The 17,107-nt window shown below is 43.9% G+C and overlaps 1 protein-coding gene across 1 annotated transcript; it reads left to right on the forward strand.

Annotated features, from left to right (window-relative positions):
* The first annotated feature begins 1,914 nt into the window (after positions 1-1,914).
* On the forward strand, positions 1,915-5,957 carry LOC128975552 (cytochrome c oxidase assembly protein COX20, mitochondrial). Its single transcript, XM_054392508.1, has 4 exons — positions 1,915-1,947; positions 4,129-4,243; positions 4,344-4,407; positions 4,722-5,957. Exons 1-4 carry the CDS (start codon positions 1,915-1,917, stop codon positions 4,861-4,863), a joined length of 354 nt encoding a protein of 117 aa, XP_054248483.1. The 3' UTR covers positions 4,864-5,957.
* Positions 5,958-17,107: the final 11,150 nt, after the last annotated feature.

Genomic DNA, 17,107 nt, shown 5'->3' on the forward strand with positions numbered 1-17,107 from the left:
TGTATTGAATCAGTGTTCCATGAATGTACAGCATTGCCTGCAAAGTATATGGAGATGATAAAAGAGTGATAAATTGAGACTTTTGGAAAGGATTGAGACCTGTTTCTAATCCAGCACAGACTCAGAGTATCTTATGCAAACATACAGTAGCACTTTTATAGTGATGCATGAAACTTTACATGTGTAGAAGTATATTGCTTCCAAAATCCTAAAAAAACATTAGTAATAATGTAAAATCAAACTGGCTTAGTTTTCAGTGTAACAAAACACTTTATTTAGCATAAGATTAAAAAAAACCCCACCACATATGAAAATTATATTTAACAAGGTCTGAAGATATCTCATTCCTCTCCAAGGAAAGTAACATTTCAAGACACGTTATTTTTAAAATCAAAGAGCAATACTACACCTCTCATCCTTCATTTTCAAGATGGAAAAGATGCTGGATTGAACATACTCTGTAATTCATTATTTAGCTGGTAGACTTGTTTTCTTGCAGCAAAATGCATTTTTATAGTATTTTGCAGAACTATAAAACTGTTCTAACATTGCTTAACACTGTTTACCTCTTCACATATTACAAGTATCTAAGAGATAATTTCATGTCTGATTTAGCACAGAACTTACTCCTACTGAACCAACTAGTGGATTGTTTAATTTAGTTGTACATGTCCTACAAGACCATTTTCAAGAGCACTTATTTTGAAGCAATTCTTCCTCCATCTCGTCCCCCCTGCCACCAGGGTGCTTTTCTCCCAGCTGCCCTGTCATCTTTTCCTCATCCCGTCCCAGCACCCTGTGGACGCTGAAAATAACTTTTCCCTCCACTCCAGAGAGGCTGCAGAGTCTCCTCCACTGGAGACATTCAGAATCTGTGTGACCTACTCTAGGTGATCCTCCTCTGATAAGGGGGTTGGGACTAGACGATCTTTCCGGTCCCTTCCAACCCCGACACTCTGTGATTCTGTGATGTCGGCATCGTTCAGAGTATCTGCACCCCAGGAAGGCTCCCATAACCTCGTTCTTCCACTAGGTGCTACTCCCTGAGCATGTTTATGTCTCCTAGCCCTGTTATTAGCTTTTAATAATTCCGTTTACACGCTGGAACCAAGGCAAACAGGCTGCTAGACTGAGCCAGGGCTGCTCTTCGAGGGTTTATGGTAAAGCATTGCGCGGAGAGTTGCTTTTAAACTCATGCTGCGCACCTTGTTCCATGGCAAGGGGTGCCGTGACCCAAAAAGCCACAGGGCAACATACGGAAGATCTCCCCCTCTCCTCATGCCTAAAAGGCTGAGAACATGACTGACACGTCAGATCCTTGTGAGCGTTGGCTCTCCGCACGGCAAATGGAAAAAAAACAGCACAACGCCTCCGGGAAGCGCAGGAAAGGAGGGGCGGGCCTTCTCTGGCTCACAGCCTGCGAGGCGCCGGGCCCTCGCGCCGCTGCCGACCGTTCTTGCGGCGGCGAGGGCCAGAGGACCTACTGCAGCTCTGCCACGCACCGCCCACGGCAGAGCGCGGGCAGCTACGCGCCATAACCGCCACCGGCGCCCGTGCCGGCAGAGGCGCGCGCCTGGAGCAGGCCGTTGGGGGGCGGGGCAGGGCATGGCGGGTTGAGCGCCAGCGCCACGCTCCCTCGGCTTCACCCTCCCCCCGTGCGCGCGTGCCTACGTGCGCGCGCCCTGCTCCGTGACCCATTTCAGTGAACAAAGGATTTTGCTGGAATCTCAGCGCTAGACCTAAAATGGCGCCGACGCTCTCGCCCGTCCCCGCCCCGCATGAGTACCATAGAGATGGGGCGGGACGGAGAGACCAGAGCGGTCGCTCCCCGTCTCCTCTCTAGGCGGCCATAGTCCGGCCTCGCTGGTGCGCGGCGGGGGAGGGAGCGCAGGTCGGGGAAGGCTCTGTCACATCATGGCGGACGAGGGCGACTCTGAGCCGAAGAAGGTAATGGAGGATGGAGAGGCGGCGAAAGACATTCCCGCCCCGCGCGCGGCCGTAACCCACCCCGCTCAGCCCCTCCTTCCTCTTGCTCCTCGGCTCGGCTTGGCTTGAGGCGAACGGCTGAACGAGCCATATCCGTACCGTCCCGCGTCGCTGTACGTGAGTGGCGGGGAAGCCTCCGGAGAGCCATTCTCGGTGGGTCACAAGCCGGGCTGAGCCAGACCAGGTCCGTAATCCGCACAGGCGCAGGAGGCCGGCGGTGCGTGGAGCCCTTCGCGCGTGTTAAGGTTTCTCTGCCCTCCCCGCTGAAGCGCAGTCGGGCGCTGGGAGGAGGAGGAGGAGCAGCTGCGCGTCAGTGCCCGCGAAAGCAGAGGTGTAGTGCTGCGCTGGGCACACGGGAGGTTATCGCGGACCGGTTGTGAATCCCTCTGGTTTCTGCTCCAGAGAAGATAGTTAGGAAACAGTACACGAAACCAGTAGCTGAACTGAGGCTCTATAGGACCGAGTGGGTGGGGTGCGAGTTTTCTGGTTATCCACGGACGCCTACGCTGTCATGGTATTTGAGCCTTTGTAAGGCCGTAGTTAGCAGTGATTAGAGTCATAAGAAGTGATTTCAAGTATAGCAACAGGTGAAGTACTATTTTTAAAGGATGCATCATACTGTGTGGATGTAGCAGGGATACCTTTTTTGCCAACAACAGCAGCGTATCAAGTGACATCTTCTATATGAGACTACTTGAAATTACTCATTAGGAATTAGACCAACATAGACCAAATCCATTTTGCCTCACTTGTACACGGGGGTTATGTGGAAACAGCTGATGATTGTCCGTAGGGAACAGAGAGAATTATTGCTGGGGATTTCCATATTTGTTGGGGATTTCTGTGCTTGCATACAGATCCACCTGTTGTCAGGTGGCTGCCGTCCTTGTTGCCACAGTCATGAGCTTGCACTTGTCTGAAAGAGCTGTCAGCCCTCCACAAATAATTCACTGTAGTACTCTCATCTTCAAAATGTGTTTTGTCCAAATGGAATAACCTTACACAAAAGTAAAGCAATTTAAACATCATCTTGTAAGATTTTAGTCAACAGTTGCACGTGTATTTAAACACAACAGGATGAGACAAATTCTCACACCATCTGTAACAAAAAGAAATAAGAGCAGAAGATGTTCAGCTTTTAATACAGTGCAGAGAACTCTGACCCATGTCATTGTGAGGTCTTTTTCTGTATAGTTTCTCAGTGCTTGTGATACCAATGTGCATTCTTAAGGATGCTTGTCAGGCAGAAAACAGGGGTTGTATGCAAGTTAGAAGACTTGTATTATGCAGAAGCCAGTGTAGACATCTCTGAAATTAAAAACATATTTGTCATTTCACAGTTGGGTTTCTGAATGCCACATGTAATTACCATTTGAAAATTAAATAGAAAACTGATAGATGGAAGGTAAGGTAAGTTACAGATATGAGACAGAGTATGAGATGATCTTGGAGGTCTTTTCCAAATGAAATAATTCTATGGTTCTGTAAAATAGTTTTTAGCAGTAGGTTCATTAAAAAACTTAAGTGTTGTATATAGAAGAATTTCTGTACACAGTTCTTGCCTATGCATAGGATTAGATTAAAAACTGCTGGTCTATAAATGTTTTTCAAAGAATTGGTAAGGTTGGATAAGACCTCTAAGATCATCAAGTCAAACTGTCATTTTGGTTAGTGTTGAGTACATGGTTCTTTACTATGTGTGCATTCTTCAGTAATTTCAGAGGTGCTCCTAGCATGCCTTTTTAGATATTAAAATTATGTGGCAGAAATAACCACATAATTGTTCGTAACCTTACCTGCTTGTTGTGATATATGAGCAAAGATTGTGGATTTGTACGGATTTTATCTCTTCCTTTTTTTGGAAATGTAAAACAAAATAAACTAAGTACTTCTTGTATAATATTCAACAGAAAGGATACATCAGCAGGTTCGTAGAAAATGATGTTGCCTAAATCAATAGTTAACTCTTCTGAAACCATTCCTAATACAGCTGTGGATGTTCACTTTTGCTCAGATACACCCCTGGAAGCAGAAAATTCTCAAATTATTATTTTGGATTACCAAGATAACAAGTCAGTTTGACAATAGACTTGGGATTACAGACTTATCCAAAAGTAGGTTTTTAATTTTTTTCCCCCCCAGTCCTTTAAACTCCTGGGATTTCTTGATGTTGGAAGTGTCCCATGTGCACGAGAGTCGGTGCTCTATGGCTCCCTGGGATCTTTCGTTGTGGGTCTTGGACACTTTTTAGCAACTAGTAAGTTTTTCTTCTGTTTTTCCTTTTTGCTGTTTAGTTTTTAATAATAGTAATGGGAAATCACCTCAGGTTTTTTGCCTAATTTTTGTTTTTCTTCCAGGTAGAGTTAGAAGATCCTGTGACTTTGCAATCGGTGGCTTTATTTGCACAATGTTGGGATACTGGTATGTAAAAGCTCTTGAATTTAGATCTAGGTTAGCTGCTTTGTACATGATCTCTGTGTGACCTTTCATACTGTTTTTGAAACTCTGTGAAAAACTTGCCTAGGAAAGTGTATACCAGTCCTCATTGGCCGTGTAGTGTTTGTCTCAAAGAAATAGCAGTTACCCAAATATTTTCGTTATGCATAGTTTCATATTGAATTTTACTAGTATTATTATATTTGGTTTCAAATTTTGAGCTATTTGAATAAGTCTGATTTGACACTGTCACCCATATAAAGTGGGGAATTGTGTTTTCTTTTCATCCCGTCCTCTAGGTTTTACTGCCGGTACAATTTGGCCCAGCACAGGATCCGGCAAAGAATGCTTAAGGAAGGAATGAGAAACAAAATTTTGTTTGAAGGCAGTTCTCTTGATCCAGAAAAAAGCCAAACTGGCAATGAAAGAAGTGATTCATAGTCTACTACAGAGGAATCTGTGGTCTAATACAGCTTTGGGAGAAGGTGGTCCAAAAATGGCAGTCTTCCCTGTAGATGCATGAGGTGCCTAAAGCTTGTAAATCATGCTGGTTTTCCTAGCAAACACAAGCAAGAAATGCCTATCAGTTCTATTCAGTTGGTACAAGCCTTTCTTTATTTCATATATGTGTGTATGACTATGTACACAGTTAGGATTGACATCCTATTAAACATCTGGGAACTGAGGTGGTCTTCTTACATGGTTTATGAGGTCTATTACAAGGTTCCACTATAAATGGAATGTTTTGTTTTAGCGAATTGGTAACTATGCCTCATTTTGATACAGCAAAATATTTTCATCATCTATTCTCTGTGTAAATGTATGTTTTAGTGATACTCTTAATTGTGCTGTTTGTAAACAAGGAATATTAAACAGTAGGTGAAGGCTTTGCTTCTGCAAGATGGGTGAATACCAGTAGTCTTTGTAAGATTTCAGCTGCAGAGTAACTTCATTGATTTATATACGCTGTGAAGTTGAAGGATTTATATCTTTCTTTGGTCTGTGTGAAATAAAGAATAAAATGACACTTCAGAAGCAGTCTAAGCTATGTAAGTAACTAATATTTTTACTTGATTAAAAATCTTGCCCTTCTATTTAAGTGATTTCCTTAAAACTGGTGGAGTAATAATAATTTACATTATTTGTAAGTAGCTGTGGTTGGTAGTTGTGGTTTTTTTTGTTTTGAAAAAGGCATGTTCTACTTGTATATTTCACTGTACATTTTCAGTGGAAAGCAGTATCGTTATATAATTTAAAGGAAACTGTCTTATTTAGAAATACAGTGTTAGATCTAATTGTGTATTAGTAAAAAGATGAATGATAGCACAACCAGTAACACAATGTATTTACCTTTTTTCACAAAGTGATTTACAGTGTATTGTACTGTAAGCACTTTTTTGGTCTAAAGGCATTCGCTGAGCAAATGCTAGTGAGGCATGCTAATTACACTAAGATAATAAAACTTTTGCCCTCTGGATTAGCCTCTCAAAAGAAGAAAACAAATTTGTATGCTGTTCCATTTTTTCACTCTCTTCCTCCTGTTTTTTCTGGAGAAACCAATAAAGATAAATTTTGTGGAGGACATTCAATTATTTTGATATAAAAAGTCTTCAGAAAACTTGGCTTTGCACGATGAAACACTTTCTGTCCTCTCTGCAAAGTCTAAACTGAGAACTGGTAGTAACTCTAATTCAGAAGAGGAAAATGTATCCCCTGCTTCTGTGTTGGGGAGAGGGAAACTTTTTCCCTTTGGATAGGGTAAGGAGGTGTTAACTCGAAGCCCTTAGAGTAGCAGTGTGAAACTGATGGAGCCATGAGCCAGGACTTACGAAACTCCTATTTTAATACATGGTTGACTTCTTTCCTATCTAACCTAAGAAAAGGAACTGCAAACTAAGCACAGGAGGTCTTTTGACTGCAAGGTTGTAGTTCAGCTGGGGAGTTAGGAAACAAAAGCATGCAGATGAAAATTTACTCTGGCAAAGAGCAGTTTTAGAAAAGAAGAGAATGATAGGAGGGGAGTTCTTCAAAGTGCATGAGCACTGTGGCTGTGTTGAGAAAAAGGCAGAAGCATCATGATACTCTGTACCTTAGAAAATCTGGGGAAAACTGCAACATTAGATCCTCTCTGGTGCTAATTAGTGGTGATGTAAGCTACTGGATTTAAGGGTATTAGCTCACTAGTGGCTTAACTATGATACTAGGAATTCTGGCCAATAACTCTGAAATTCTAAATATATCTGCATTGCCTAGATAACTGATCTAATACTTCTGCCTCCCTGTGCAAATGTAAAATAAGTATGCCAGATGTTAACAGAAAAATTGAGAAGAGGCAATATGCAGGCAATCTGGCTGATGCATTTGATCTTCATCATCTAGTAAATTGAGGGGGAACTGAGCTAACCAAAAGTTGGAGCCTTTACTGAATGGGACACTGGAATAAGGCAAGGAAGCTGTGAACATGACTCAGTTGGCATGAAAGGAGAGGGCCTGCAACAGCAGAGGGAAGAATGCTCATGGTTAAACATGCTGGGAGGGGGGAGCGGGGAGGGGGATGGGGACTGAGAAGTCTGGCATAATTCCTTGAAGCTCGGGCTACAGCTGCCTCTCGGCTAACTCTGGGAAGTGGATTGAAAGTGACTGAGGAGTTGCAGACCCCTATTGAGAGGGTGAAGGACAGGACAAACTGCCAAAATCTCTTTAATTAGGATACATTCACAAGCAAATAAAAATTACACTAACTTAATAAAAGTAATTTTAAAAACAATTTCCTAACATCTTAAAATTAGTGAACTGTACCTGTATTAATACTGATTTCTGTAATCTAAGCCATTGGTGGAAACACAGCATGCATCTCTGTTTTATTACTGGGCCTGATATCTTTAGGCATTGTTGCTTACAACAGATGTGATAGTTCTTGCTTTATCAAAGTTCAAAATACTCCTCAAATGAAAACTTACTACACAGTTACTAGAAATGAAGAGAAATAGTAATTGTGAAGATATTTGGTTTTCAGCCCTCTGAATAAGCCTTAAAAATGAAAAATGAGAGAATGAAGTATAACAACTTTAAGCGATGAGGTTGATAAAACCCTGTTTATTTTACTGAGGGTTATGTTACTTGGTCACTGAACAGCAACTGACAAGCACTTTTTTTGTTGTTGTTTAATCCCTGAAGATTCCTCACTTCAAGTAATCTAGAACACCACTAAAATAAATACATGGGTTTGTGGCCCCATTCACTCCTCCACACCTTAATGGACTGGGGAAGTTCACTGGTTCTTTTTCACAAGACATTTTTCTTTCTGTTAGAATTTCTGTCTGTTGGAAAACTTTCCCAACAGCTAAGAGATTATCTTCTAGACTTCTATAGGTAGATGATGGTGAGGCCTTGAGCGAAAGAAGATAAAGAGACAGTGACCCAAAACTTCAAAGGGGCCAAGGTAAAGATTCACACACTAAGAAGCTGACATCAACGAGAAGTAAATGGACTTTATCTATTTAAATGACTCCATGCATATGTAAACTATTTCCCAGAAATTTAATGAATATGTGTAGCTCTAAGTGTATATAAAGCACATTGAGACTACTTTGGGTTGATGCAAATTTGGAGGGTGACCTCTTTGCATCCGGTGCTGTATCAAAGCAATACCTTGGCGTAATGGTTATCGGCTATTGAGTTTTGATCCCCATCTCATTACTCTTCCTGTGATACCAATACTCTGGGAAAAGGGGTTTGTTAGACCTCTCAGGCACACTCAGGAGTCCCAACAGTCGTGGGCCTCTGAGCCTTGCAGGAGGGAAAATCACTGTCGAGGCAACAAACTGAAGCACGGCAATCTAAGGTTAATTGATGACTGGTTATCAGATGTGTGTGATCGATCTGCTGTGCACTGCAGTGCTTTTCACTGAAGCAAACCTACTGCTTCAGCTATTGCAAATTGTGACAGGTTCAAACCCCAAGAACTTTCTTGAAGTTAACAGCAGAGACAGAGCTGTCACTGCAAACTCATCTTTCACCTCTTTACCCAAGCAGGGATTTTTTGGATTTGTTGGTTCTTACGACATTTTGCAGGCTTCCAGGCTATTCTCTGTGTCACCACCTACCCCAAGTCTGCAAGTGATGCAAAGGAAGGGTCACCTCTTGGCATTGAGCCTTCTGCTTAATAGAGTAATCTTTTTTTTTTTTTTTTAGATAGGGAGGGAAATACATTTGTTATTTCTGGTGTAAGCAACTCAGGTAACAATGAAATACTGTGTGACCTCAGCTGTAATGAGCTCCTAAGTGAAAGATTTTCCTCAACTTAGCAGGCTAATTCCCATACTTCTCTCATTCCGTATCTAGGCATTTAGCTCAAGAGCTCAGTGGGCACCAGTGAAATTGTTTGGTTTACTCCATTTAAAGTTTGAAACAAATATGTTGTTATTGCCTTGGAAAATTGATCAAAACAAAGGCTTTACAGTATGTTTAAACGATCAAGAAGATGATCCTTTGGATTTTATTTTTTTTCCATCTTCTTTAAATTGAAGAACTGGGAATTAATTAAATGTCGGAAGTGGAGTTGAGTTGTGGTTTATGTGACTTAAGGGCTTGGAATACATGTCCTTACGTGTAAAAATTAAAATACTGCACTAACCAAGTCAAGTGGAGGTGAGGATGCGGGCTGATGAAGAGAAGGTAAGGTCTTGGATGACAGGATTTGAGGACAGTGGAGACTTTTCATTCATGGCTAGCAGCGATCTGACTAAAACTGTTCACAGGCCCTCATGTTTTTACATGCTCTTTATTTTGTTCTGCATGTGCAGGCAAATGAAGCCTGAGAGCCGTCCAGCAGTGGGTCTGCGTGTTTCTGTGGGAATAGGTCACAGCATCCCAATATCTGCTTGTTTTAGAGGTTAAGAGCAGTTTGTTCTGAGGAGGATATTTTAATCTTTCCAGTTTCTGTCATCTGTCATGAGCAAGACTGCATCAGAGTCCTCAACTTTCCTAAATGTGCAAGGAGCCCACTGACTGTACCTAAAATGTACCGTGGGAGCAGCCAATTGCCACTGCACTCTTTCTCCTTAGACTGGCCATGGCTTCAAAAATAGCCAGTTTTTATACTGTCTTTTTACCAGAACCAGTTACTCTCCCTCTCCATCTTCACGCTGTGGAGAGAAAGAAACATGATTTGGTTATTCTTGTAAACTACTTGTTTATTTTATCAAACCCTGTTACAAAGGGCAGCAAGTGTGCTCCCAGCCAGTGTGGCTTCTCTATCTGGCTAGTAGATCCTTGTCTCGTTTTGATGTCATATAGCTTGTGATCTGGTGACTACGGTGTGCAGCTATCCATGAGACAACTTTGGTCTTCAAGCCTACGTATATGTATGTGGCAGGTTCTTGGAATTCACCTACAATCTTTACAATTCTGATACTCCTGCTTTCTATTATCCAGGTCAAGAGTTCTTACCACCTTAACTTTGGCAGGTGGTCAAATGCTATGAGAAAGGTCTTTCTCCATCATCTCCTCAGTATGACACTGCACAGGTACTGTTGAAATGGGATGAGATTGTCACGGGTTGAGTTTGGGCTGGCCACAAAATGAATGACAGATGCTATTAACCCCTTCCCAGAAGGGGAAGGGAAAGGGAATAAGGGAGGGAGATTTATGGGTTGGAAAAAACCTGTAAGAGCTTTAATGAAACAGTAACAACAGAAAGAAAAGATAGGAATAAGAAAATAACGAATTCTATACAAAGCCAATATTGAACTCCCCCAATGATGATTGCACCACCACTGCAGGGCAAGCACTAGGGAAGTCCTAGACTGGACTCTGCAGGAAATGGGAACTAGAATCAGGAACACACGGATAGGGATCAAAGGCAGTAGAATCAGAGATTCATAGAAAACATCCATTTGGAATCATAGAATCAACTCAGTTGAAAGAGACCTCCAAGATCATCCAGTCCAACCCATCACCCAGCCCTATCCAATCAACTAGACCATGGCACTAAGTGCCTCATCCAGTCTTCTCTTGAACATCTCCAGGGACAGTGACTCCAGCACCTCCCTGGGCAACCCATTCCAATGGGTTGGAAAAACTTCCTCCTAACATCCAGCCTATACCTTCCCTGGCACAACTTGAGACTGTGTCCCCTTGTTCTGCTGCTGGTTGCCTGGGAGAAAAGACCAACCCCCACCTGGCTACAACCTCCCTTCAGGTAGTTGTAGACAGCAATGAGGTCACCCCTGAGCCTCCTCTTCTCCAGGCTAAACAACCCCAGCTCCCTCAGCCTCTCCTCATAGGGTTTGTGTTCCAGGCCCCTCACCAGTTTCGTTGCCCTTCTCTGGACACATTCCAGTACCTCAACATCTCTCTTGAATTGAGGAGCCCAGAACTGGACACAGTACTCAAAGTGTGGTCTGACCAGTACTGAGTACAGGGGAAGAATAACCTTGTCCTGCTGGCTACACTATTCCTGATACAGGCCAGGATGCCATTGGCTCTCCTGGCCACCTGGGCACACTGCTGGCTCATGTTCAGCTTACTATCAACCAGCACCCCCAGGTCCCTTTCTGCCTGGCTGCTCTCCATCCACTCTGTTCCCAGCCTGTAGTGCTGCTTGGGGTTGTTGTGGCCGATGTGTAGAACCTGGCACTTAGATGTGTTAAATCTCATGCCATTGGCCTCTGCTCACCCATCCAGCCTGTCAAGGTCCCTCTGCAGGGCCCCTCTACCCTCCAACAGATCAACACCTGCTCCCAACTTGGTGTCATCTGCAAACTTACTGATGATGGACTCAATTCCCTTGTCCAGATCATCAGTAAAGATACTGAACAGGACAGGGCCCAGCACTGATCCCTGGGGGACACCACTAGTGACAGGCTGCCAACTGGATGTGGCACCATTCACCACCACTCTCTGGGCATGGCCCTCCAGCCACTTCTTGACTCATTTCAGAGTGAATCTGTCCAAGCCATGAGCTGCCAGATTTGCCAGAAGCTTCTTGCGGCAGACAGTGTCAAAGGCTTTGCTGAAGTCCAGGTAGACTACCTCCACAGCCTGCCCTGCATTCACCAGCAGGTAACCTGATCATAAAAGGAGATCAGGTTGGTCAGGCCTGGCCTGCCCCTCCTGAATCCATGTTGGCTAGGCCTGATCCCTTGGCCATCTTGCAGGCATGCTCTGATTGCCCTCAAGACGATCTGTTCCATAATCTTGCCCGGCACTGAGGTCATGCTAACAGGTCTGTAATTTCCTGGTTCTTCCTTCTGGCCCTTCTTGTGGATGGGCTTCACATCAGCCAGCTTCCAGTCATCTGGGACCGCTCCAGTGAGCCAGGACTGCTGATAAATGATGGAGAGCGGCTTGGCAAGCCCATCTGACAGCTCTCTCAGCACTCCAGGATGGATCTCATCTGGTCCCATATACTTGTGAGGATCCAAGTGGCTCAGCAAGACCCTTGCTGCTTCCTCCTGGATTACAGGGAGACTACACTGGTCCCTGGCTCCATCTGCCAGTTCGGGAGGCCAGTTGTCCTGAAGACAACCTGTCTTACTATGGAAGATTGAGGCAAAGAAGGTGTTAAGTATGTCTGCCTTTTCCTCATCTTTTGTTACTATATTCCCCTCTGCATCCAATAAAGAGCGGAGGTTGTCCTTGTCCCTTTTTTTGCCATAATATATTTATAGAAGAGACGTCGAAGATCATCCAGTCCAACCCTCAACCCAGCACTGAAGGATCAACACTAAACCATGTCCCTGAGTGCCAGGTCCATACACTGCTTAAACACCTCCAGGGATGGTGACTCCACCATTGCCCAGGGCAGACCATTCCAATGTTTGATAACTCTTTCTGTGAAGAAACATTTCCTAACATGCAGCCTGATCCTCCCCTGGCGCTGCTTGAAAGACATGTCTTCTAGTCCTGTCACTTGCCACCCAGGAGAAGAGGCTGGGCCTCTCCTCCAACCTCCCTTCAGGTATTTGTAGAGAGTGATGAGGTCTCCCCTCAGCCTCATCTTCTCTGGACTGAACAACCCCAGCTCCCTCAGATGTTCCCTGTGGGCCATGTGCTCCAGGCCCCTCACCAGCCTCTTTGCCCTTCTCTGGACATGCTCCTGCACCTCAATGTCCTTCTTGTAGTGAGGGGCCCAGAACTGAACAGTTACTTGAGGTGTGGCCTCACCAGTGCTGACTACAGGGAGACGATCGCCTCCCTGTTCCTGTGGGCCATGATGTTTCTAACCCAAGCCATTGGCTTTCTTGGTTACCTGGGTACACTGCTGACTCATATTTAGTCGACTGTCAGTCAGCACACCCAGGTCTCTCTCTGAGTCACAGCTTTCCAGCCACACAGCCCCACGTCTGTAGCTTACCATGGGGTTGTTGTGACCCAGATGGAGGACCTGGCACTTGGCCTTATTGAACTTCATACAATTAGCCGTTGCCCATTGGTCTTACCTCTCCACATCCCATTGTAAAGCTTCCCTACACTCCAGCAGATCAACACAGCCACACAGCTTGGTGTCATCTGCAAACTCAATTCCCTCATCCAGATCATTGATAAAGATAATAAAGAAGACAGGCTCGAGTACTAAACCCTGGGAGACACCACTAGTGACTGGGTGCCAGCCAGATTTAGCTCCATTTACCACCACTCTTTGGGCCTGGCCAGCTAGCCAGTTTTTAATCGTCAAGTGCTGGTCATAGGAGAAGAGGAGGGCCTGACCCTTGTGATCACTCAGTTCTATACTAAGCATGATGTTCATGGAATGGAATAACTTGTTAGTCAGGTTTGGATCACCTGTCTTGTGTGCTCCTCCCTGCAAGTGTGATGTTCTTACATACTTAGGGCACTACAACGTGGCACACAAGATTTAGCAGTGACCTTGGTTTCTATAGGAGCAAATAATAAGCAAGAGTATTTCTGCATACCAATCCTTAGTAGTAACTATAAACACCAAGTGCTGTCACTTAACGAAGCAGACACTGTCTGCAAAAATATGCTCTTATCGTCCAAATGTGCAACTGCTTAGCAGAAAATCTCTGAACAGAGAATTGTTTCTGCCTTAGTTTAAAACAGGACAGACATCCACTCAACCTGTTTGCCTATGGCTCCTTCTGAAAAAGGTTTGTCGTCAGGGTGCCCACAAACATTTGGGCTATGTTACTTTAGTGATGAAAGGAAATCTAATGTCCTCTTTCCTGTCAGGAAACATTCAGGTGCTGGATGAGGTAGTAGCAACATCACTGAGGATGGAAAGCAAATCACTGATATATTACTGGGCAAATTATCACAAATGGTGAAGGGTGCCCTTGCACACTCATGTATGTGGACATGTGTGCAGCCACACTCCACACTTCAGGAACGCCCCAAGGACTGCAGGATTGTGAGACACCACAAACCATAGCCGTGTATTAAACCATGCACTCCTGATGTGGCAGCAGACCTGACACAATTGAGAGTTCAGTTACTGGTACATCAACAGCACTGTCCATCTACTGGTACCTACAGTGGGATCCACACTAACTGAACAGCCTAAAAGGTACAACAACCATTCAATTTGAGGAGGATCCCATGCACTTTCTCCCCCTCAGTTTCTCCCAGCAATATAAAAATTTTCTTGGTTTGTTCTGGAACTAGAGAAGAATACTTATACTTGGTTCTTTCTGGATAATAGACCTTTCAAGGCAGTATCTGTAAAAGCAAAACTAATTCTGAAAATTTCTCATTTTCTGCACTAGGACCTGCCAAAAGAAGCCATTGGAACTCTCATTTCCCTTCTATGGATGTTTCCTTAAAGGGAAAACAAAACAAAACAAAAGAAAAAAACCCAACCAACCAAACCCTTGCTGGCTGCCAAACCATGGAAGTACCTAAATATCCCAGGGTTGTGCCAGTATGACTGACAAATTAGTAGCCACAGCCACCTCCCAAGAATGTCCAGGAGCCACTGGGGAGATGTTTGGTTTATTGAAAGTGTCTCTCAGCCTCCACCTTCTTCACTGCTGAACAAACTGTGAAATTTCCTCACCACCAAGCAGTGCTGGACTTGGAAGACTGCCCTGTGGACCAGAGTGCTGGATCACAGAGATTCCTGCTGGCCCCTCCTTTCTTTCAGAGAAAGCCACTCCTACTGTGGCCACACATGGGAGCCAGCCAGTTGGCTCAAGTGCCAGGAGCCAGTGTGGCACTTTGGTGGTCCCTGCTCCATGCAGAAGGTACTTCTTTTTGTAGAAAAGGAGCAGGCAAGTTTATGCAAAAGGTGCAATTGAAGGAATGGCCTAGGTCTGGGAACCAAATGTGTTTTGTGACAGACTATTGTGTTTTCTGATAAATACTGAAATAGTTCTTACTGTGCTACCACAGCTACTTTCTCCAAGGTCTCAGAGAACACAGGGGGACTACACAAGACATTTATTTGCACAAGTAATTTACATATTTCTGAGGTGTTTGGCTTACTATTTAACAACTTAATAAATTATATTTCTTTCAAAATTACTTTTATTGTTACAGGGTAGCTGCTTGCATAACAGGGCATACACTAGAGGCTGGGAAGCAATTAGCTGAATAGCCACCCTGCTGAAAAGGATAGGACTTAACAGTGGACGCCAAGTTGAATGTGAACCAAGAGCATGTTCTCATTGAAATAAGGCAAACCACTGTCTGGGCTCCATCAGGAAGTATGTGGTCAACAAATCAAGCGATGCACTTATCCCCCAGTACACGACACTGTTGAGGCAGCGTATCCAATATTGCTGTCCAGCTTTGGGCCTCTGTGTCAACAAGGATGTTGAAAATACACAGAGGCTCCAGTGAAGGGCTCCTATGGTGTTCAGGGAGCTCAAGCACATTCCCTCTGGAAAAACAGTGAAAGGTGCTGGACTTATTCTGAGAAGGAGCAGGCTGTAGGGTGAAATAATAACTACCTAATATTATCTGCAGGACAGTTATAAAGGTGGAGTCAAATGCCTCAGCAGTTGCAGATGATGCAGCAGGGGCAACGGCCACAAACTACAACTTGGGAGTTTCATACCAGACAGCAGGACAAACTGGTTTACTATGAGGGCAGTGCAACACAGGAATAGGTTGCCCAGAGGGGTGTTGTACTTTCTACCCTTGCAAGTTTACAGGCTTCAGATAGACAAAGCACCAGCTGACCTGAGTACTATTGCCAGTCCTGCTGGAAGAAGGACAGATTGCATCTCCAGAGGGCCTTGGGAACAACATTTCTGTGATGCTGCAACCTACTGAGAGATTATACAAAGCCCAAGGCTTCTGCCAAAGCCCAGTGTAGTGCAGAGAACAGTACAGTAACTTCCCACTGTGCTTTCAGGAATGCATTCCCTCCAGAGCAGTGCTCCCAGGCTGCTCTGGAGGCCCCACAGCACCTCAGGTGATCCAACAGCAGCAGGGAGCACAACACAGAGAAGACAAAATGAGCACAGTGTGGAGGTTCCAGATTTGCACACATATTTTTGCTGCTTGCAACCTGCACATGGTGCTGCACATGGACTTGCCTTTGCTAGTTCAACTGTATCTTAGCATGATGTGAGCAAACTCCAAGTATAATTTCTTTCAGAAAACATTAAATCCTTCCAACGCGGCTTACTCATTTCCTCTCCCCATCTCTTACCACCTTCTTACCACAAAGACAAAAGTCCTTTTATAGTACAAAGGCTTATCTTACTTGCTCAACAGCCTCACAAAGCTGAAAGTTCAGCAGAGGCCAAAAGTAGCTCTAGCCTGTGTCTGAATAGCTTCCACGGAGACTGTAAAATAGAATCAAGCCTTTTGTGTGTCTCTCACCTTGTAAACAACCACTGGTATTTTAAGCATGCATTTATATCCAGGGAGATCTTCAATACTATGCTGAAGATATTTTTTTAGCAGCCATCTTGGGCATCAGCACCACTTCAGAACTCATGCTCCATTAGTGCTCCGTTGCTAGCACAGACCTCCCCACATGTGAAGCAAATGTAGTTTTTTCAGAGCTTGGGCAAAAACCTCCAGAGCAGAGTAGCAGAAGAGTTAATGTAGAACAGTGTGACACAATCAAGGACACATTCAGACCAGAAAATACATGTATTTTTATGCCACATCATTTATCAAAGGTGTGCTAATAAGCAGCCATTTGATTCTACCTAAGGGTGAACTAACACTGGAAAAAAACAAGTGTCCTTGTGTGCTAACCAGACAGGAGATCCCCAAATCATTAGTGTCCATTGCATCTGCCCTTGACTACCAAGTTGTAAAAATTTTTTGAGCCTGAAAGTGTTTGAATAAAAAAATTGGCTCACTTGTCTTATCTGTGATTTTGACTTCTAGGACCAAAATTACTCAGCAAATCAAAGATTGTCTACTAAACTAGAAAAGAGAACAAAAAACTTGTTCCAAGCTAACACTAGTTTATCAAGTCACTTATATGACTAATTATATTACTGTTTGTTTTTTTTTTTTACATTTGCCTTTTTCTCTCTTGATGGTGACTGTGTTAAGCATTTAGCATCTTTTAAGCTATAGCTGAGTTTACATAGTGGATTCCTTGCTGAATCTTCCTACCGTTCCCAGTACTGGCAGAAGGTCAAATATAAGGCAAGAGTCACTTAAATATTAATTACTAGCCAACTCCTGATTTCAGCTAATTCCCTGCAACAGCTAGCTCTTGAGAGGCCTGCTACACTGGAGGATACAGCTCATG

This window comes from Indicator indicator, chromosome 2 (genome assembly GCF_027791375.1).
Source record: "Indicator indicator isolate 239-I01 chromosome 2, UM_Iind_1.1, whole genome shotgun sequence".
NCBI lineage: Eukaryota > Metazoa > Chordata > Aves > Piciformes > Indicatoridae > Indicator > Indicator indicator.